This window comes from Carettochelys insculpta, chromosome 1 (assembly GCF_033958435.1).
Source record: "Carettochelys insculpta isolate YL-2023 chromosome 1, ASM3395843v1, whole genome shotgun sequence".
In the NCBI taxonomy this organism is placed as follows: Eukaryota; Metazoa; Chordata; order Testudines; family Carettochelyidae; genus Carettochelys; species Carettochelys insculpta.
Window position 1 is genome coordinate 259,459,976 of NC_134137.1, and position 23,326 is coordinate 259,483,301.

Genomic DNA, 23,326 nt, shown 5'->3' on the forward strand with positions numbered 1-23,326 from the left:
CTGGAGCAGAGGATAGGCCAGCACAAAGTTAGTCAGCCTTGGTGTGTTGCTTGACTACTACCCCTCTAAGATGTAGAAATAAAATTATGTTTCAGTACTTTTCATGACGGTTATCAATGTAATTTTTTTTATTGTAAACCTTTTATTTTCCCAAAACGAAAAAGCAGTCCAGTAGCACTTTAAAGACAAACAAAATAATTCATTAGGCGGTGAGCTATTGTGCCATAGACCCACATCTTCAGACCACAGCCATACCAGAACAGACTCAATATTTAAGGCACAGAGCACCAACATTTGTTATCAAGGTTGACAGATCAAACAAATTATAATCAAGGTAGGCAAATCAGAAGAGCAGAGGGGCAGGGGGAATCAAGAGTCAGATAAAGCAAAGTATGTAAAAGAGTCCATACAATGACCCAGGTAATTGGCGTCCTAGTTCAACGCCCAGGGCACACCTGCGAGCTCTTCACAGCACACCCGTGTCCCACGGAACAGCTGCTAAACAGTACTGCTTTAGATTAGGCTGTGTGCTCAGCAGCCTAAATAGGGACTTAGGAGCCCGTTTTAAAACAAGGGCTTGGCGACCCTGTTTCGGGAAGCAAGGCCAAGCCCCAGCAGGTCCCCAAACCCTAGCTTGACCTACGCCCCGCGCGGCGAGTGCAGCTGTCTGAGCTCTTCACCAGCCCCGCTTTGGAGCGCCAGGGCGCGCGCTCCCGCACTCCACTGCTGAGCTCTGTACAGACGCGCCCGTGGGTGGGACGGCGCCCGGAAACCCTTGTTTGTAGGCAACTCCCGCGGGCGCGCTGGGCCGCGCTCCACAGGCCTGGGCAGCACCAGCAGCGGGCGCTGCAGGGCCACGCGCCTTGTCGAGCGGGATAAACGCAGGCGCGCCGCAGCTCAGCTCAGCTCCGCTCCTCGCCCGCGATCAGTGCCCGCACCTCCGCCCGCTCCCCACACCTCCCGCCCAACTGCGGGGGCGTGGCCAGAGCTGAGACTGGGCTCCGCCGCGGCTGGGGTGGGGAGCGAGCCCTGCAGAGACTCCAGTGCTTGAGAGCTGGGATCATGGCGCGTTACGTGCAGCTGAGCACTAAGGCCAAGATGCCTATCCTGGGGCTCGGCACATGGCAGGTAACGGCAAAGGGCGGGACGGGATCCAGGGTCTGGCACGCGCGGGGTCCTGCAGCTGCTCTCTGGCCCAGGCAGTCCTACAGTGTTTGTTTCTCCTTCCAGACTAAGGTGCCACAGGACTTCGTGTTGATTTGAAGCTACAGACGAACTCGGCTACCGCTCTGATGTTTGTTTCTCCCGCTACAAACCCCGTAAACGTTTCCTGCTGCTGCGTGCGCCTGGGCACAAGGCAGGAATTTCTTTTCCTGGGGCCTCCTGCAGTGGTCGAGGCGGCACGGGTCTTTTAGTTACCCGCTGGCGAGCTGGTTTGGGGGTTGTTTTTGAAACGATTCAGCTACTCGTTCAGTCGCTCTTGCACTTTACTGGCAACTCAGAAATAGCATATTTGCCAGGGAGCTGCTTGTAGACACCAGAAAGTGTTTCCACCTTGTGTTCAACATTGTTGTGTTGTGCTTTGTCTAAATAGACCTTTATGAGTTCACTGCCATCCATTTTTATGCGGATTCTCTTGTGCACAATTTCACTAGAGAAGACCATATCTTCCAGAATGACATCTGAGTACAGCTCTTGGGACGCTTCTGATTGCTTTTTGTAGGGCTTGTTGGTTTTGGCCAAATCCCTCTCTGAGTAGTGATCACCCCATGCTTGTCTCCCAGCTGTTTTTGTTGCTAATGAGGTCTGATTATTGTGAAATTCAGTTTCCTGGTCTTATTGCATACAATGCTTGTTCCTTATATTTAGAGGCACAGTGGTGTCTGCTAGCTGCTTTTCTAATAATGCCAGTGAAAGCTAATGATCTGCAAGTTGCTTTGTTTTAGATGTTGGAATTTGCAGCTACTTGGGAGCATAAAACGGTGGCTTAAGAGTTACACAGCACACTCTGTGAAAACTTGCAAAGAGTCTCTGATCTTCCACCTCACCCCTGCCACACACACCCCATAGCAAATTTTGTGTGGTGGTGTTTATTTAAATGCAAATGTAGTTGGTCATAATGGTCTGTTCTGGCCTTGGATTCTATCAAGACATAAAAACTGACATGATATTTCTTGATTTATTTATTTAAAGGTGCTGACTGTAGGCCAGCTTCTGACTTCAGTCAGACCAATTAACAGCCATAATAACTCTGACGTTGATAGAGTTACTCTGGTGTGACAGAGAAGAGAATCCCCTCCTTTCTGTGTGAATAGAACCTTTCCTAATTTTTAATTACCTTGCCTTTCTTCAGTCACAGGTTTATGATGTCACTTGCTTCCATGGTGACAAACTGTGATTTCAGCTAAGATAATCACTTTTTTATTTATATGTTTATGTACACAAATCTATTAAAACCAATGTTAAAGTTGGTAATGTAATCACCCAGAGAACAAGGAAAGACTACAAGGTCATGTAATGTATACATTACCTTAAAATGGCTTTATGCACTGTGAAAAAGAGCTCATAACTATCGGGAGGTAGTTGCAGTTTCTGCCTATTGTTTTGATGGACAGTATCCTGTACTGCTTAATGTTGAGTGTTCATGTGATGAAAGATCCTCTGCAGAGGTACACCAAATGCAAGACAAAGCTCTCACTGCCATAGGAACAGTCAAAGTTTTTGAATTCTGTCATCTTTGCTCAGTATGGCCGTGTCTACACTCACCAAAAACTTCGAAATGGCCATGCAAATGGCCATTTTGAAGTTTACTAATGAGACGCTGAAGTACATATTCAGCGCCTCATTAGAATGCGGGCAGCTGCGGCACTTTGAAATTGATGCAGCTTGCCACCGCGTGGCTCATCCAGACGGGGCTCCTTTTCGAAAGGACCCTGGCTGCTTCAAAGTCCCCTTATTCCTATCTGCTCATAAGAATTCAAACTTAAGAATTCAAAAAATTCCCCTTATTCCTGTCTTCTCAAAGGAATAAGGGGACTTCGAAGTAGCCGGGGTCCTTTCAAAAAGGAGCCTCATCTGGACGAGCTGTGTGGCAGCAAGGCGTGGCAATTTCAAAGTGCCGTGGCCGCCCGCATTCTAATGAGGTGCTGAATATGTATTTCAGTGCTTCACTAGTAAACTTCAGAATGGCCATTTGCATGGCCATTTTGAAGTTTTTGGCTAATGTAGACTTAGCCTATGGGTGTGTCTACATTTGCATTCCTTTTTTTGAAAAGTATGCAAATGAAGCAAATCAAAAATGCAAATGAGGTATACATTTGCATATTGGACGTCTCATTTGCATGTTATAATTTCAAAAGAGCTTCTTTCGAAAGAAGAAAGCCAGTGTAGATGCTGCGGTTGTGTCTACACTAGCCCCAAACTTCGAAATGGCCATGTAAATGGCCATTTCGAAGCTTACTAATGAAGCGCTGAAATGCATTTTCAACGCCTCATTAGCACGCGGGTGGCCACGGCACTTCGAAATTGACGCGGCTCGCCGCCACGCAGCTCGTCCTGACAGGGCTCCTTTTCGAAAGGACCCCGTCTACTTCAAAGTCCCCTTATTCCTATGAGCAGATGGGAATAAGGGGACTTCGAAGTAGCCGGGGTCCTTTTGAAAAGGAGCCCTGTCTGGATGAGCCACATGGTGGCGAGCCACGTCAATTTCAAAGTGCCGCGGCCGCCCGCATGCTAATGAGGCGCTGAATATGTATTTCAGCACTTCATTAGTAAACTTTGAAATGGTCATTTACATGGCCATTTTGAAGTTTGGGACTAGTGTAGACATAGCCATGGGCTAGGATTGCAATAGCAAAACATTGTCCCCTCAAATCTATCTTGGTTGGTGTTAGGGGGGAATATAGGCAAGAGCTGTCCCCCAAATAGATCCTCTGGTGGTCATATAACCTCCTGATAATGTTGGATACAGTCACAGAGCCTGGTGTCCAACATTTCTTTCCAACCAACTGGTGTTCCACTCCTGCTTTGCGTGGTCACACACACCTCTGGATTCCTTTCCATTCAACAAAACTCAGTTGTCACCTGAGCAGTGTTATGCTCTGTATGTAATACATATCCTGGATCAATTCCCAGGTGTGGAAGCACATTCAAAATGGTGATTAGGCTGCTCTAGTGTGCCAGGCCATTGGCTGTAGCACACTCCTGCTCCAGGCAGTTTGCCCCATGATTGCAATCTGGAAGCACTGGCGTTTTACAGTTCTTTTGTTTTGTTTTCAGGCTCCCCCAGGGAAGGTGGCAGAGGTGGTGAAGTTTGCCATTGATGTCGGGTACCGCCATTTCGACTGTGCCTATTTGTATGCGAATGAGAGTGAAATAGGGGTTGCAATCCAGCAGAAAATCAAGGAAGGGGCAGTGAAACGGGAAGACCTTTTCATTGTCAGTAAGGTACAGCTCTGGCTATGTGTTCATGTATAGCAGAGCCCCTCTCTGGTCAGGGGGATTCTGTAAGATTTCAGAGTAACTGTCCTACTTGGTTTCTTCCTTGCAGCTGTGGTGCACATTTCATGAGCGGTCCCGTGTGAAGGAGGCATGCCAGGCAAGCATTGCTGCACTGAAATCGGGTTACCTGGACCTGTACCTTACTCATTTTCCCATGGGATTCAAGGTAAAACGACTCCTTGAGTCAAGTTCTTTTTTTCCATCACCTTGAGAGAATCCTTGAGTGGTCAGATTCTGGACTTTGGCCACGGAGAGCTAGCCTCCTTCTGGAATTCATCTTTGCCATGCTTAAGTCATCTGTGTGACGCTATAGAGTAATCCTCTGGTATGCACAATTTCTATTTGCGCTTAATTCGCATTAAGTGCAGATTGAAAGTGCTTTAGCCCCTGGCTCCCCCAGCTGGGGAGAAGCTGTGCAGCAGCAGCTTTCTGACTACCAGGCTCCCCCCAGCTGGGGGAAGCCAGGGGAGGGTGGGGGGGGGGAAAACAGCTGTGCCACTGCGGCTTCTGTCTGGCTTAGCTGGGGGAAGCCGGGGAGAAGCCCCGTCAGGCTGCCACCTGGTTCCTGGCTACCCTCCACTCCCTGGAGCCATGAAAGTGACCAGGCAGGGCTGGTGCCCTCATCAGTTTCCTGGCTCCCCCGCGTTATGCAGGAAATTTGACTTACGTGGGGGTTGCCAGAACACAACCCTCTGCCTAAGTCAGGGTTTACTGCACAGAGAATTGTGAGGCCACTTCTACAGCAGAAGAGGGGTGAAGTTAAGCAGGAAATGTCCATAGATGATGTGTTCCATGCCCCAGTAGCAACCGACAAATGTTTCTGTGCAACTCTGCCTGCAGACCAAAAGCAAATTTATTGTCACGTACATGAGTATTCTGCTGCTGATTGTCGCTTTAGTAATTCTGATGGTTGCCTGCTATTCTTTTCACTCTAAACAATAACAGAACTGTGAGTTTACAACATGGAATGCATGGGTTTGTTGGAGTAGGGCAGTTCACATCCAAGCTTCTTCAGCTGCAGGGAAGTGTATATCACTATTAAGCACTGCTATCGAAACACCTGATAGCAGCAGAACCATTGCTCCTCGAAGCTGTGTCTACACGTGCATGCTACTTCGAAGTAGCAGCACTAACTTCGAAATAGCGCCCGTCACGGCTACACGTGTTGGGTGCTATTTCGATGTTAACATCGATGTTAAGCGGCGAGACGTCGAAGCCGCTAACCCGATGAGGGGATAGGAATAGCGCCCTACTTCAACGTTCAACGTCGAAGTAGGGACCGTGCAGTCGCTGCACGTCCCGCAACATCGAAATTGCGGGGTCCTCCATGGCGGCCATCAGCTGAGGGGTTGAGAGATGCTCTCTCTCCAGCCCCTGCGGGGCTCTATGTTCACCGTGTGCAGCAGCCCTTAGCCCAGGGCTTCTGGCTGCTGCTGCTGCAGCTGGGGATCCATGCTGCATGCACAGGGTCTGCAACCAGTTGTCGGCTCTGTGGATCTTGTGGTGTTTAGTGCAACTGTGTCTGGGAGGGGCCCTTTAAGGGAGCGGCTTGCTGTTGAGTCTGCCCTGTGACTGTGTCTGCAGCTGTGCCTGGCACCCTTATTTCGATGTGTGCTACTGTGGCGTGTAGACGTTCCCTCGCAGCGCCTATTTCGATGTGGTGCTGCGCAACGTCAATGTTGAATGTTGCCGTTGCCAGCCCTGGAGGACGTGTAGACGTTATTCATCGAAATAAGCTATTTCGATGTAGCGTTCACGTGTAGACGTAGCCTGAGAGAGTCAAATTACGTCAATTCAGTCAAGTCATGGCTTTCAGTAAGTTGGGGCAGAGTTGTGTGGATTCCTGTTTTCGGGAGTTATTGATCTATTTTATCAGGGGGGTAGCTGAGTTAGTTTGTATCCTCAAAAACAACGAGTGCTGTGGCATCTTAGACTGACACATATTTGGAGCATAAGCTTTCATGATCACGAAGTGGGTCTTTGCCCATGAAATCTTATGCTCCAAATATGTCTGTTAGTCTCAGGTGCCACAGCACTTCTTGTTGTTCTAGGGTCGTTATCTGTAGAAGATGAAGCAACTCACAGAATTAACCCTTGTTTTCTTGGCATGAATACCGGGGCTGTAACGAACTTCTTACATAAAGACTGAGGGACTTCCCCCTCCTTTCTTTAAACTTATTAAGCTAGGTACTTGAACAAAGTTTACTGTTTTCCCTCCATTAGCCCCAGTTCAAGTCACCATATGCAGTATGGTCCACATTGAGCAAGGTACTTAGACGTGCAGTTTTAAGTACTTTAGCACAGTAACGCCTCACTTGACATGGTCCTGGTTTAACATAGCTTTGTTGTTTACGTTACTTTATCTATTAGACGTGTGGTCCAAGTGCGGATACACTTAGTTTGGAGTGTTGTGCTCTGGCAGGGGCCCCGGCTCCATGCTGTGGGCCCCAGCCCCGTGCCGTGGCAGGGTGGGGCTGCTATGGCAGGATGGGGACTCCATAGTGGGGGTCCCACATTCCAGTCCTGGCCCCATGCCTCGGTGGGTGGGGGCCTCAGCCCCATGGGCTCCAGCCCCGTGCCGCAGCAGGAATGTCCTGACAGGGGCCCTGTACTCAAGGTCCACACTCTGGCCCCCCTGGGGTCCCTGGGCTCATGCCCAAGTGGGGGGCTTCTCACTCTGAGCACAGCCCCACAATTTAGTGGGTGCCTCAGCGGGGCAGTGACTCTGTGGTGGGGACTCTGCATGCTGGTGGGGGCTATGTGTCCCCACCCTGTGCTCTGGGGCAGCTGGATCCTGCCTGTGGCCCCAGCTCCATGCCACATTTGGTGGCGGGGGGGGTGGGATTTGGCCCTGGGTCCAGCAGCGTCAGCTTCATGCCATAGTCGGAGGCTCCAGAACCAGCGCTGTTCTGCTCCCTCCTATGTTGCATGGGGGAGGAAGGACAGGGCTGCAGCTCTCCCGTGTGCCACTCTAGATTGGCTCATGTGCCGGGGGTTGCTGACCCCCTTCTCTAGAGCCTGAGGCTACATTAAAAACGCGTTGGCCCCTGTGGGCTCAGCTGAGTGTTATTTCATCATTTAGTAGCAAGACATTTCCTGAGAAATAGTCCTCTTACTGCTGCCATCTCAACCAAGGTGCACAATTGTTGCTGTGTATATATTACTAAATTGTTTAAAACTTTTATGCTATGTATATACTGCCTTTTGTCTTCTGGAAGAAACGTTTCCCTGGTACCTAATGCCCCATATGTACCTTAATTCTTATGGGGAAATTGGACTTGCTTAAAGTAGGGTTTTTCAGGAACACGTCTACCATGTTAAGGAGGAATTACTATAGTACCATTGACTTAGTGTGCATGTGCTTAAGTACCTAGTTGTATGGTGGGGCAGATGCATCCTGTTTGACTTGCTGGTAGAATTTGGGTATTCCAACTGTGAAATGAAATCTCTAATTTTTGTGTCTTGCTATGACAGCCTGGTGAGGAGGTGTATCCTTTAGATGACAACGGTATGGTTATCCCCAGTGACACTGATATTCTGGACACCTGGGAGGTAAACCTTTGCACTTTGTGCTTACACACCAGAAGTTGAGTAAGACGCCCTTGCCCTGTAGCGGTGGGGCCTGCACTGTTGTTCATATTAGAGTTTGAGATGTATTCTGATAGGGGCTGCTCACAGGCTCTTTATTAGGGATTCCGGGTTTCCAAAAGCTCTTTATTCAGAGCCATCTATGCCTTATTCCATTTGAGTGGCATGATTCCGTGTCAGTTGTTGCTGCCACAGCCTGGGTGACTTAGTGGCTCTGAGAATGCCGCTTTGCGATAACGGTAGTCTGAGAATTGTGGAAAAGAACAATGTGATCACCTGTCTGTGCAGCCATAGGTGCAGGTATGTGCTCTTCCTGTCAGGTTGAAAACCAAGTGATTGAACAACCTCTTTGCTCCTGTGAGATGACATAAAGAAGAGCATGTCCTAAAAGGATGAGATTTGTGTCTCAGGAGGAAAGGGTAGGTTGGGCTCTGGGGAACAGGCAGGCTCACCGTGAACAGTTAATATTTTGAGGCTGGATGTGATTGTTATCTTGTTGGACCTCCTTACTGCTTTATCAGCTACTTCAGTAAAAGGCTAAACTGGCAGTAGTGCTAGCTAAGTGTGGACTTGATTTCTTTGTCTCCTTAGGCTATGGAAGAGCTGGTGGAGGCAGGTCTAGTGAAAGCCATTGGGATCTCTAACTTTAACCACAAACAGATTGAGAGACTCTTATCTAAGCCTGGTTTAAAATACAAACCAGTCAACAACCAGGTAAGAGATTTATTCCCACTGGTTTCTGTGACACATGTCTAAGGGTAATGTACTTGCATTGATCTCAAAGGATTTTGAAGTTAAGCTAAAAACTGAGAACTCAGGAACACCTGATGTTGCAGTTCAGTGAGCGGACATTTTTGAAGGACAGCCCTAACTTGCAGCCCAATACTCATGTGGGATCTTGTAGCCAGACAGAGTCCCCCTGCTCTACTCCGTCTTGCCCCTCTTAGGTGTCTCAGAGCACAAAGAAACAGCACAGTCTTAGAATGTTTGAAAGCACTGATGCGCTTATCTCAAGCCCAGTGTTTTGATGCTTCAAAACACAGATGTGCTGTGTCAGCATGACTCTGGACTGAAAAAAACAGATAAGGGGGCTAACAGGCTAGCTGTTGTCCACAGGGCCTCTAAGTGCCCTTGGCTGGTCCCGATAATTGACAAGCCCACACTTTCATCCCAGAAGAGGGATCTCCCACCCATACGAAAAGAATGTCCTGTTTTAATGATTTAGTTATCTCTATCTTACAAGTGTAAATTAAATTGCAACTGCCTTGTAAGAACTGGCGTCACAAAGACGAACCAGTACAATGGGTACCTTAAGATGAGGAAGAATGTGTGTGACCCCAGGGGTATAAAGAAGGGTCCGGCAGACCACTCTGAGCTCCAATTACCTATACTTGCCGGTCAGGTAAGGTCTTTGCCTCCCGAGGTCCCAGGGGATGCCCTCCTCGCATTGTTCTTCCTGAGGGATTCAGTGAATGACGTTGGCTACGCTGGAGTCGAAGGACGCAGGGGTGAGAATTATACCTGCAATGTACTTTTGTGCACATTTAATAGTAAGAGCTCTTTAGGCTGAGGCATCTGGTCCTCCAATGAGTAACTTTCACTTGTAATCTAATTGGTATACCATGTGTATCATCCTACTAGTAGTTAAGAAGATTCTTATTTCCTGCTTTTAATAATAAATAGCAACCATTTAAGCTTTCAGCCTGACTCCTTCCAGTTACTGTAACTCGGCTGAACACCAAACAAAGAACCTTAGCTGTTTGGCTATATCAGCCTGGTCAGTGGTTAGGTGCAGTAAAAGCTGAGCGCTGAGTCGTGTTGCCTCCACGGGGCAGACTCTTGGGGCACCCGACAGCCATCCTGGCTGCCCACTGTGAAGGGACAGTCTGTCCTAGCAGTCGAATAAGCTCTCCGCACCAACCTTTGGGGCACCCATCAGCCGCACTGGTTGCCCACTGCGAAGGAAGTGTCTGTCCTAGCAGTTAAAGACTCGGATGTGATAAGGCACACAGACCACTCACTACCCGGCCATCGGCTAACGGATCTAGACTGACATAATATCTCAAGAGCAATGTGTGCAAAATATAGAACCTTTCACAACCCAGTAAGATACCTTGTATTGATACAAGTGAAACATCTTACAGTATCAGTAGAGCCCTACAAATTGGTGAATACCCACTTCACATCTGTGGACATCCACATTGGTGGATGCAGATGCACAGATCATTTCTGTAAATGTGGTTGCAGATATCAATTTTGTATCCATGCAGGGCTCCAGGCATGAGAGCAGGACATTGCAGGGGTCTCATTTCTAGCACCTTCTGGTCATCACTTAACCCTGCAGTAGTCTGGCCTGTTTCTGTCTGCACTGTGGCCCACCCCAGTTACTACTTGAGTTCTCTTACCTTCTGGGATAATGACAGGACAAACTGAAAAACCAAACAAATATCTAAACAACTGGTTCTTAGACAGTGCTGCAGTTCCCTACTTTTGGACTCTTGTCTAATTGGCAGATCAGGGTATAGCCAAGTCAATCACAGAGTTTCTGCATGACCTCTGCATGCCACTTACCCCATTCCCTCATTTTATAGATGGGGAGGATAGTACTTGTCCACTTGGACTGGAAGCCCTTCAGAGACTGTCACTGTGTTGTGCTGGACAAAGCACCATCTGGCTCTGATATTGGTTCAGGTTTCTAGATGTTGTTATGATGCAAACACCAAAAAAAATCAAGGCATATGGATGATTTTGTGATATTCTGCCAGATTTCTTAATACCATAGGAATACAAATGGCTCTGAAGCACAGAATCCTAGAACACGAGAACTGGAAGGGACCTGATGTGCTCAGTCATAGAGATCACCACGAGACAACCTCAAGGGGCTGATTATGTCACTGAGGTTGCCTGTGTGTCCTCAGGAGATCCCTACCTGTCTGCACTGTTGAGCCAGGTCTGTTCTCCCCAGCCCAGGAACAGAGTTGGGGTAACAGAGCAACACATACGCTGAACCAGCTCAGCTCTGAGAGGGCTCAGCCATAGGGCCTTGACAGCACCCAAGAACTAAGCCTCAAGAGGGACGAAATCCCCCAAAAAATCCGCCTTACTCTGTATGCAGGTTTTATGCAGGGAGAGCTTATCAAGTTAGTTCTTTTTATTAATGGGGGAAAAAAGACTTAAGGTTTGTCTCCCCCCTTGCAATTGTGCTGCCTCCCCTGGAACAGTTATTTACACTGGTCTCAATCATAAAAACAGTTTACTTTACTTTATTGTCCTGGAAGTAAAAGGGGTTCGCTGGACAAGTGGTGGACAGAGACGAGACAAGCAGTGAGCGTAAAAAAGCTTTATTAACAATGGCTTAATCAATGTTATGAGGGGAATTAAGGGGGAATACCTAGTGCGCTCTTGCTGTCTACCCCAATGCAGTGTCGGGTGACGGACAGGGGAAAGCCTGTACTTATGGGGCAGTTACCAAACTGCAAATGGCGAGCAGAGCCCACACCAACATTTAGCTGAAAGGGTCCAGATTTTCGGCAGGAGAGACAAGTGACTCGGGCTGGCCAACGGGCTTCTCAGGGTACACATTTCCTATTTCAGAGGTGGGAGTTAACCTTTTATTGGGGTTTGGACACGGAAGCAACCCCTAGGCCAGTGTCGGTGCATTTTGCCCTTTTGCTCTTTTTAGGAGTTAGGAGCTTATAACACTTGGTGAGGCGGTGGTCTTGCTTCTGCATATGTGACTAAGCCGTTAACTAGCCCCGCTGACTCATATGTGGCTGAGCTAAGGGTTCCTGGAGCGGAGGGGCAGCTGATTGTCAATGCATGCTGGGTTCTCATTGGGTAGCAAAGTTTTGATCATGCACGGGGTGTGTGCAGCCATGGCTTGCAACACTGTCACTGTCATGCCACAAATGGCTGTGCCCACAAGTATAAAAAAGTATGATTGAAGTGATTACAAGTGAAAACAGATCAAAGTAGTCCAAAACTCGTCCGAAATCAACAAAATGCACCAGCTAATCCTGATACACCTTATTCGTACCCCAAGAGGGCAAAGAAGTGGCTAGCATCAGAGAGGTGGCCGTGTTAGTCTGTAGCTTTGAGAACAACAAGAAGTCTTGTGGCACCTTATAGACTAACAGGTATTTTGGAACATAAGCTTTCATGGGCAGAGACCCGCTTCATCAGATGCATGAGGTGGGGGGGTTCAGGGGGGTATTTAAAGAGGGGTCCCAGAAAAAGGGGCAGGGGGGCAGAGCTGACAGGGTCTATTCAGCAAGGTGGAAATGACCCATTATCAATAGTAGGTATCAAAAGAGGAAAAAGCAAGTCAGATCAGGCAGGGCGATATGAGCTATTGTCAGAGTCTAATGGGAAGATTTTAACTCCTAGGGCAGAGAAGCTGCCTTTGTAAACTGTGAGCCATGCCCAGTCTCTGTTTAATCCTTGGTTAATGGAGTCAAATTTGCAAATAAATTGCAGCTCAGAGATTTCTCTCTCCATTTGATTTTTGAAATTTCTTTGTTTCAGGACTGCCACCCTTATCTGCTACTGAGTGTCCAGGGAGATTGAAGTGTTCCCCCACAGGCTTCTGTACATTACTGTTCCTGATGTCTGATTTATGTCCATTTATTCTTTTACGGAGAGACTGTCCAGTTTTGCCAATGTAAATTGCAGGGGGGCATTGCTGGCACACGATGGCATGTATTCTATTAGTATATGTGCAGGTAAAGGAGCCCCTGATGGTATGGTTGATGTTAGGTCCTGTGATGATGTCACTGGTGTAGATATGTGAGCAGAGTTGGCAGCGAGGACTGTTGTAGGGGCTGGTTCCAGGCCTAGAGCCACTGGTTTGTGATTTGTAGTGGCTGGTGAGTATTTGTTTAAGGTTGGCAGGCTGTCTGTAGGCCAGGCCAGGCCAGGCCTGCCTCCCAAGGTCTGTGAGGGTGAAAGACCATTTTTCAGGATGGGTTGCAGATCACTGACCCAATCCAGAGTAAGATGAACTCTGGCTGGTGAAGAATAGCATGTGAGATCAGGACTAGGGACCAGCATTACGATCTGTAACAATCTCTTAGGCTTGGTCTAAAAGCCACTTCTATAGTCTCTTGGGGTGCGAAAGCAGTTTCAAATGCCACGTGAATACTTGAGACCGATTGCTTTCCATTCCTTACATAGACTTTTTGTGGCATGGGACCCCTTTGTTTAACACTCCATATCCCCATGGAAAAATGCCAGATTCAAGAGGGAAACCAGCACTGGTGGCATGATCACATTTCTCTGTAGGACCAACCGCAGGCTTACAGGGAAAAACAAAGCCGTTTAGAGATCATTGCCTTGAGTATTGGGTAATTATGTTCCTGGAGTGTATTAATGGCCCTCATTAACACTTAGAATTTCTATCAACAGATTCATGTTTCTAACTGCAAATACGAGCGGTTCATGCATGGAAATAGAATATACCCATTCAGCAGACTAACTTCAGAAATGTCAGGTGCCTTTTGCTTGAAGCTTCAAGCCATATATATTCGTAAGCCACTTTTCATAAAGCATGCGTTGGGATGGATGTGACGAGGTAGTCATAGAGTCCGAGTCTCTGGAGCACAGGAGTGCTAGCAGTGCAGTCTGCCACTGGTTAAACCTCTGTCTCCTTCCGCCTGCAGATTGAGTGCCACCCATACCTTACTCAGGAGAAGCTGATTAACTATTGCCAGTCCAAAGGGATTGCTGTGACCGCATACTGTCCCCTTGGCTCTCCTGACAGGCCATGGTAAGGCTGGCAGCCTCTTCTTGGAAGTGGGAGTAGATGAATGTAATTTGTTAGGGAAAAGTCAACATGGTTTCTGTAAAGGGAAATCGGTCATCCCTGGCTAAGCTACTAGAGTTCTTTCAGAAGGTCATTAAGCATGTGGACAAGGGAGATCCAGTAGATCTAATGTACGTAGATTTCTAGAAAGCCTGTGATAAGGTCCCTCACCAAAGGCTCTTAAGTAGAGTAAGTTGTCATGGGGTGAGTGGGAAGGTCCTCTCATGGATTGATAACTGGGAAAAAGACCAGAAACAAATGGTAGAAACAAATGGCAAGTTTTCAGAATGGAGAGTGGGAACTAGTGGTGTTCTCCAGGGGTCCATATTGGGACCACTCCTATTCAATATAAAAGGGGTAGAAAAGGAGGTGGCAAATTTGCCGATGATGCTAAACTGCTTAAGATAGTTAAGAACAAAGCAGACTGTGAAGAGCTTCAAAAATACGTCACAAAACTTAGTGATTGGGCAGCAAAATGGCAAATGAAATTTAATGTTGATAAATATAAACTAATGCATATTGGAAAAAATAATCCCAACTATGCATACAAAATGATGGGGACTAATTTTAGCTATAATTACTCAAGAGAGATCTCGGAGTCATTTGAATGGATGTTTTCAGAAAACAACCAATGTGTAGCAGCAGTCAAAAAGCAAATATTGGGAATTATTTAAAAAGGGATAGAAAATAAGACAGAGAATCCTATTGCCTGTATATAAATCCACGGCACACCCACATCTTGAATATTGGTCACAGATGTGGTCACTTCATTTCAAAAGGATATCTTGGCATTGGAAAAGTTTTAGAAAAAGGTAACAAAAATTATTAGTGGTTTGGAAGGGGTGCCAGATGAAGACAGGTTAAAATCACTGGGACTTCTTAGTTTAGAAAAGATGAGACTAAAGGGGAGGGGTGGGTATGATAGAGATCTATAAAATCATGACAGGTATGGAAAAAAGTGAATAAGGAAAAGTATTTACTTGTTCTCATAACATAAAAAATAGAGGTCCCCAAATGAAATTAATGGGTAGCAGATTTAAAACAAAAGGAAGTTTTTGTTTTTTTCCTTCATGCAGCACAAGCTAGGCCTGTGGAACTCTTTGCCAGAGGAGGTTGTGAAGACCAAGATTTTAACAGGGTTCGAACAAGAACTAAATAAATTCATGGAGGTTAGGTCCATCAACTGCTATAACCAGGAGGGTTAGGAATGTTGTCCCAGGCCTCTGTTTGTCAGAGGCTGTAAATGGAGAGGGATAACTTGATGACCTGTTCTTTTCACTCCCTCTGGGGCATCTGGCATTGGCTACTGGTAGAAGGCAGGATACTGGGCGAGATGGGCCTTTAGTCTGACCCAATAGGGCCATTCTTCCATTATGTGTCTTTAATTACTGACACAAAAAGCTGAAAGACCCATGCAATTAGAATTGATTCATAGTTCTATGGCTGTATTATAAACCCTCCTGGCCGTGTCTACACTAGCCCCAAACTTCGAAATGGCCATTTCGAAGTTTACTAATGAAGCGCTGAAATGCATATTCAGCGCTTCATTAGCATGCGGGCGGCCGTGGCACTTCGAAATTGACGCGCCTTGCCGCCGCGCGGCTCGTGCCGACGGGGCTCCTTTTCGAAAGGACCCTGCCTACTTTGAAGTCCCCTTATTCCCATCTGCTCATGGGAATAACGGGACTTCGAAGTAGGTGGGGTCCTTTCAAAAAGGAGCCCTGTTGGGATGAGCCGCGCGCGGCGGCGAGGCGCGTCAATTTCGAAGTGCCGCAGCAGCCCGTGTGCTAATGAAGCGCTGAATATGCATTTCAGCGCTTCATTAGTAAACTTCAAAATGGCCATTGGTGTGGGCATTTCGAAGTTTGGGGCTAGTGTAGATGTAGCCCGTGTGAAATATATGCTGTCTTCTGCAAGGGGTGGTCATGTTCTACCATTAACCTATTTGCGGTTCTTATTTATTTATTTATTATAGGACCAGCCCAGAGGACCCTACTCTACTGGAGGACGCTAACATTAAAGAGATTGCTACTAAGCACAACAAAACCCCTGCTCAGGTACATTGACATTACTACATAGTGCGTGTTTCATTTGGTATAATATATTGGCTTGTGCCTACATCGCAATCTTTCATGGATATACTGCTGTCTTTACGCAGCGATGCTTCAAATTGTCTTATTTTAAATGAAACTCAACCTCAGAGAAGAGGGTTGGAACAAACAGTTCAGTCTGGGGAACTGACAGGACTTGGTAGGGAAGAAGGAGTGTGTCATGAGCACAGATCATTGCTGACCACCCTCAGAGATGGGCCTTTGGGTGTCCTATAGCAAATGCCATGTTGGTTATGAGGAGCAAATATGCTGTGCTCCAAGTCCTAAATAAGGGTGGAGGTGAGAGGTGGGTGAAGTGTTGAACTGGGGGGAAAAAAGGACTACTGCTTCTCGGTGATGACCCACACCATTGGGATTGATTTTGCTCTTATGAAGCTGGTGTAATTATAGCTGTGGCTTACACCACACTACTAACAGGAGGAATAGGATTACACCCAAAAGAAAGAGAAACACCCCCTGAGGTTTTTCTAACTCTCAGTAGTTATCTGAAACAGCCCACGGGTTGGTGGAATTCATTGGCTGTTATTTATCCTGATTTCTAAGAGCTGTTACCTGTCCCCAGGAAGTGTGAGTTTCGAGTTTCAGGGGATAGGATTTAAGGGTTAATAGCAGAGTGTGACGTACAGATACAAACAAACAAACAAACAAACAAACAAACTGCCCTGTAGAACAGGGAGGTTCAGTGGACCATGCTTCCCAGCTGAGGCAGCTTGCTTTCAGAACTTCCCGGTCATTGGGTCAAAGCCCTTTCAGGGGTTCAGGGGTGTCTTTGCCTCAGCCTTACAGGTGACCCTTACAGGCTCATGAAACTAAAGACACACACACACACAGTAATACACATAGCTATGGCAGGGTACTAAAAGGAAAACCAGAGATAAAAATGCAAATGCTAACTTTTACTTACTCAGCTGATCAGGTACAGGAATAAAACACTGCATCTGGCTATCTAAGCTGTACTGTTACAAATTTCTTCGTGGTACCAATAGGTATTCACACATTACTCTGTAACTCGCGAGCAGGCGGGAGGAGCGGTGAAGGGTGATCAGTCTTTGTCGCAGACAGCATCTGGTCTCTCCAGGATTCAGGAGTTCCTCTCCCTCCTTACGTTGTTGCCCCCCTTTTATGGTCCTGCCGTTTGCTGGCTCCACCTGAGGCCTGACACATCACATCCTGGTTGCTTCTGCTTCTCTTCGCCTCCAGCCCCTCTCAGCCTCCCCTCCCCATTTTACACAACCATACATCTCATGCTTATTTTTAACTTTTAAGGTATGCAGCGGGTGCCTGTGGGCTGCTAGGTCAGAAGCCATGGCTCTTTCCTTCACGGAAAACAGTTTTTTCCTGTTTGTCAATTTTAGATGGGGGGGTAAGGCTGCAGATAGTGCGGTCTGCAAGCAATTCAGTAAATTCTGTTGCTGACTGGTTTAGACTTGCCCAATTCACTTAGTTCCTCAGTTCTTGGTGTGGGGTTTGTGCTGAGGCATATTTCCCTATAACAATTTAAAAGGGTCTCTGGACCCTGCCTCCAGCCCACGTACCTCACTGTTGTTCAAGTTCCCATGCAATTCACCATAACATGCCCGAGTGTGGCCGTTCACTTAAGGGTCACCAGGTAATTCTGCACAGGTTACATGAACTTAATGATGAAAGGGGCTGTGGAAAAAAGTTAAATGTGGTTTGGCTAAATCATCTTTATGAATCCTTGATCCACCGAACTATTTTTCATGTAAACCTCAGTGTTTTGCTATTAATTAAAGCTGACAGGTGATTGTTTTCTGGAATTCACTATTTGGGAACAAATGAGGAAACTTTCTTGTGGCTGCACAGTTTGATAGTTGTACTCCTTCCTGTTTGCTGTTCAGATGTTTTTTACTTGTAACAGCTTTTTGAGAAAATGACTTTCTACAGATCTCCATACTGACATGCAGTCAGTTAGTTGTCAGGTACCAATCCATAAAGTGGCTTGAAAAACAGTGAATTATTTTTTCTGGGAATGCTTCATGAAAAATCTCATAATTTTTTTTCTTCCATATTTGAAGACTTAAAACTGGTCATCTGAACTGTTCCTCATTCAGCTCTTAAGGCCAGAGGGACATTTATCACCAGCTGAACCCCTGCATGACGCAGGCTTTGTTTCCACAAACTTCTTGCCTGATCAGGGAGCAGAAACAATGATATTGCAATCAATAGCTGATGTGAATAGCTTATAACTACACCAGAGGATGCAGTTTGTTTGCACAAACGACCTGAGGAATACTTCTGAACAATGAATACACTTTCAGGAACTGGAACTCATTTGAAGCCAAAAAAAGCGTCAGTTCTAGAAAACTTATTTAGAACAATAAACCCCCAAAATCCCCACATCCCAAAAGTCCTTGACCAGCTCTACTAATGACGAGTAGCTTCTGTGTGATCAGAATTTGTTTTTTTAACTCTCAGGTTCTGGTCCGATTTCACATTCAGAGGAATGTGGCAGTCATTCCCAAGTCTGACAAACCATACCACATTGAAGAGAACTTTAAGGTAAAGTTTCAAAGACAACTATTGCTGCATCTCTCTATCCCACTAGCAAGAGGAGGGTGCCGCCTTTGTATTTTCTCATGAAGCCTAAATTAAATTTGATGGGAAGCAAGAGGAAGAGCAGAGAAATGAAAATATTTCAGCAAGCTGCACTGCATTTTAGTTGTGTTCATGCTGTGTGTGAAAACTGAAGTGGAGTTTAAAACCAGGAGGTAAGTGAGTTACCACATTTTCAAGTCTGTAATTTTAAGCATTATTTACACTCCTACACAGCTAGTATTAAACTTAATACCTATTTCTCATAGTTTGCTTGTCAGATTCATTCCCCTCCTGGTATAGATGGGGAAACTGAAGGCACAGAATAGTAAAATGACTTGCCGCAGGCCAGCTAGGAGGTCGTGGCAGAGCTGGTAATAGATCTCTGTGTTTTACAGCGGGAGGTATTACAGTAAACTCGGTCTTAACCAATAATCTATCATCTGGAACTCTATATAACCAGCATTTTAGCCATAAGTAAATTTATCTTTACCATTAAGTACAGTATAGTGAAAGTAAATACAATTGCAGCAAATATAAATCGACCATGTACAATACTACTGTAATGTACTCTGCAACATTTTTTGTTAATAGATAGTCTCTCTTAGTCAGAATAGCTGAATATCCAGCAACCTCCTAGTCTTGGGACTGCCAGATGTGAAAGAGTTCACTGTACCTTCATGTAACTTAATATAAGCAGCCTTAAAATTCAGGAGGATAAATATGTGTGAAAGATTAGGCCTATTTAGTTTAAAGAGAGGACTTTAAAAGGGCTGCTATGGCACCAGCATGGTTGATACAATAAAGATCAATTGGAGCAAGCATCTAAGACAAGAACAACACAACAGGTGTAACTTACACAATGCATAAATTGACTGTGGAAGGCAGTGTCATGACACCTGACACCAAAACCTTAGTGGGTTCAGGCACTGCTGGCCAACTAAAACCTTAGCAGTTGCACAGGATGGGTTACAGCTGTATTAGCACTATAATCATTTATGCTCCAGGGTATAATGCCACCAATAATTTGTCGAAAGTTGGAAAGAAACATCTAGGGGTAGTTTATTGCCTAGTTTTCTACCATCAGCGTCCATGCATTTTCTTCTGAAGCATCTAGCCCTGATTGCTGTTGCAGAAGTGCTGGCCTGAAGCAACTATAGCTATTTCAGTGCTTCTGCTTATAAAAGGGGAGGGGAAATCCCAGTACACCTTAGCAGAGGATCGCTCTGATCACGTAGTCTCTCGGAGATGATAACCGCATACCCTTGCAGTAACAGTCTGGCTGCAAGTCTCTTCATCCAAGGAGAAAAACAATACTGGCCTGAGAACTGCCATTCGAATCAATAGAACAACAAGTGAGTAGTAATTTATTGGGTCTAGTCCAAGAGGGATGACTTCTCATCCAGCTGCACAGCAACCTCGGTGGAAATACTCATGGCATAAAGAGGTAATCTGGCCTTAGATTCTAAGAACTCTTTTTCCATTGCATATTGCAGAAACCATCAGTCTTCCTTCTGGTTGTGTTCTAAGTGGAACTTGAAGCCAGATGTAGTCATAGCAGCAGTTACCGATGAAAGGATTGTCCTGTGTGCGTCATGTCTCCCAGTGCTAAGTACTCGACTGAACCTGAAGTGAGAGTAGCTACTGTATGACTCAGCAGAATTTTGGTTGCCCAACCTGGTACAATTCATCCTTGCTCTAAGTCCTAGCTGCCTTCACTTTAGATGCACTCAATTTCCAGCTTATTATAGACCTAACTGAGAACCCTCCTTTCTTCTCAGGTGTTTGACTTTGAGCTGACTAACCAGGAGATGGAAACCATCCTCAGCTTTAACAGGAATTGGAGAGTGGTTGAAATTCTCATGTAGGTTGCTTTTCTTCTGAATCCTCCAGAATGCCAGAAATCCCACTCCTTGCTTACTCTGCCTTTTCAAACCATGGCAGGGTCCCGCTTCCTTGGAGGAAGGGAAAGTTGGCACGGTCCCGGATTTTAAATCATAGGCTTTGGGTAATAAGATGCATCTTAGGCTCTGTCAACAAACAATTGTGTGACTAACTTAAATCTGCAAACAGCCTCTGCAGTTATTCAATTGCTTGAGTAGTTGCACGCTTGACTCCTTGTGTCAGCACTATGAATTCTCACTAGCAGTCCTGGTACTCTCAGTGCGGTGCATGGCTCTTGAAAGCCAGTAACAGTTGACAAAAGCAGTGCCTGCATTGTCTAACTAATCTGTGCATGTTCACTAGCTGGGGAAATGGTGTTACTAAATCAGCAGAGAAGCACAGAAATTTGGCTATCACTGACCTAAGTAAAGACACTTCCACAGCTAGGTTGACACAAAGTGTATATTGATTTAGCCTGGTAGTGCAAACCAGGCCTTAGTATGACTGACTTCAAGAGAGAGAATCTTTAGCAGGTACCATTTCTGCTATTTTTAGCCATATATTCTGAATGTCTACATTAAATGACTTGCTCCAGCAAGTACTGTTCCTCTCATTAAGCTGAAAGTGCCAGATAATGGCTGGGAGATCAGGAATGCTTTTAATGCCTACACTATGGAGCTGGTTGGCTGACATACCTGTGCCTGCCTTCCTGAGAGAAGGGCATAGGCATAGTTACTCCATAATGCTCACCTTTTTTTTTTTTTTTTTTCTTTGTAGGGCTGTCAATCACAAGGACTATCCATTCAAAGAAGATTATTAAAGCTGGTGTTTCCTTGGCATCTCTGACTAGTGCACAGTTGGAAAGCTGCTTCTGCTCTGACTTGTTCTACACCATGTGTGTCCTTCAACTCTTGTCTGTCCTTTTACTGCTGTACTTGTGGGGTGAAAGAGCTATCAAAAAGCCAAGGGAAAAAAGAACACATTTTGATGGTTTACTTTTTTAGCAAAAGGTGGCGGTATTGCTTTTTGAAAGACTGGCCAGAAACTTTAACTTTCATCGCTCTTGTTTACTTTGTACACTAAACTCTGCTTCCCATTTAGTCCCTTTAAAAGGAATTCAAGGTAGTACAATACAAAAAGTACGAAAAGGTTAGTACAATAAAGCAGTGCATTAAGGGATGCTATATTAACTACACAACTCTTTCAACAGGTGTTTATATGCCACTTACCTATTCCAGCTGGACAATAATTACCCTGTGCCTAATGTATGTAAAACATTAAAAATTCAATTACTTTGAGTGTAGCGTTCACTTTACTAATTGGTGCAGCAGTAGACTAAGGTAAGTGGTTCTCTACAGCTATGTCTACACTAGCACACGATGTTGAAGAAGCCTATTTCAACGTAAGAACATCGAAATAGGCTACTGCGACGCGTATCATCTACACATCCTCCAAGGCTGGTGCCATCTACGTTCAACGTCGAAGTAACAAGGGAGAATGTCAAAAGGAGCCACTCCAGAAGGAAAGGGGGAGCGTCCACACACATACAAGCGCTCCCCATCGAAATAAGGGGCCAGCACAGCCCCAAGCTGCTCCCTTAAAGGGTCCCTCCCAGACACACTCGGCCTGCACAGCATGAGATCCACAGAGCCGACAACTGGTTGCAGACCCCATGCACGCAGCATGGACCCCCACCTGCAGCAGCCAGAAACCCTGGGCTAAGGGCTGCTGCACAGGGTGACCATAGAGCCCCACAGGGGCTGGATACAGCATCTCAACCTGTCAGCTGATGGCCGCCATGAAGGACCCCACTATTTCCACATAGCGGGAGGCGGATCGTCTACACACGCCCTACTTTGATGTTGAAGGTCGAAGTAGGGCGCTATTCCCATCTTTGGTTAGGAATAGCGATTTCGACATCTCACCACCTAACGTTGATTTCAACATCGAAATAGCTCATGGCACAGGTAGACATGACACGTACTATTTCGACATTGTGCCAGCTACTCCAAAGTAGTTGGCTTGTGTAGACGCACCCTAGATGACAAATCTCTTCCCTGTATGTAACAGATGTCCTCTTCCCCTTTTATACTCTGTCTTGGGTGTGACTGGAATTGTAGGAGTTTAGGGTGTGTGGGGGGGTGTGCGTGAGGGAAAAAGCATGGCGCAGTGCTGGAAGTCTTGGCCACAAAGCAAGTGTCAAAAAACTACTTCTGGAGCAATCAATGAGCAGACAAGTCCTGGATCAGTAAAATGTAAATGGGGATAACGCATGTTGTAAAATATGGGAATAGCTTTCAACTCCCTAAAATTACATTTTTAAAAAAATACTTAGATTATGCATGTCAAAACACAGGGTGTCCCTAAAGGCAAAAATAATTGTGAGGCCTAAAGGAAGAATACCTAATGCCATAAAGCATTGTGATGAGAGAGTGCTTGTTTTCAGACACGTCTGTAGATGAGGGTTTTAAAAAAAAATCTAGAGAGGTTTGAGTGCTGGTGAAGCAATAATCATTTTACTTAGTCTGTTGGCTTTAGCTAGCTAGTCCAGTAGATGGTGCTAGCAGCTGTGAATGAAATTTAGTAAGATGCCTGACTTCAACACACTATTACACAATAGAAGTGTTACAGGTTGCCTCAACAACCTTAAATCTGCTCTTGTAGCCCTGACCCTGGCAATGGCTCTCTGGGCAAGTATGTGCTCATATAAAGAAGATTGGGGGGGCGGGGGTGTGCATACACAAAGAGTCTACAAGGAACTAAAGCTAACAAGTACTTCATTTTACAATCTCAATGGCAAACGATCTAGACTTTTGTTAGCTGCACTGAAATCCTCCCCATCCAATCAGGTTTTGAACCTTGCACCTTCAGCAAGAAATTGGACAAAGCT

General features: G+C 45.9%; 1 protein-coding gene across 1 annotated transcript; it reads left to right on the forward strand.

Moving 5' to 3' along the window:
* Nucleotides 1-971: 971 nt before the first annotated feature.
* LOC142007199 (aldo-keto reductase family 1 member B1-like) lies at nucleotides 972-22,182 on the forward strand. The gene is made up of 10 exons (XM_074983759.1): nucleotides 972-1,128; nucleotides 4,279-4,446; nucleotides 4,550-4,666; nucleotides 7,975-8,052; nucleotides 8,680-8,802; nucleotides 13,746-13,852; nucleotides 15,864-15,945; nucleotides 18,436-18,519; nucleotides 20,334-20,416; nucleotides 21,214-22,182. Exons 1-10 carry the CDS (start codon nucleotides 1,063-1,065, stop codon nucleotides 21,254-21,256), a joined length of 951 nt encoding a protein of 316 aa, XP_074839860.1. The 5' UTR covers nucleotides 972-1,062; the 3' UTR covers nucleotides 21,257-22,182.
* Nucleotides 22,183-23,326: the final 1,144 nt, after the last annotated feature.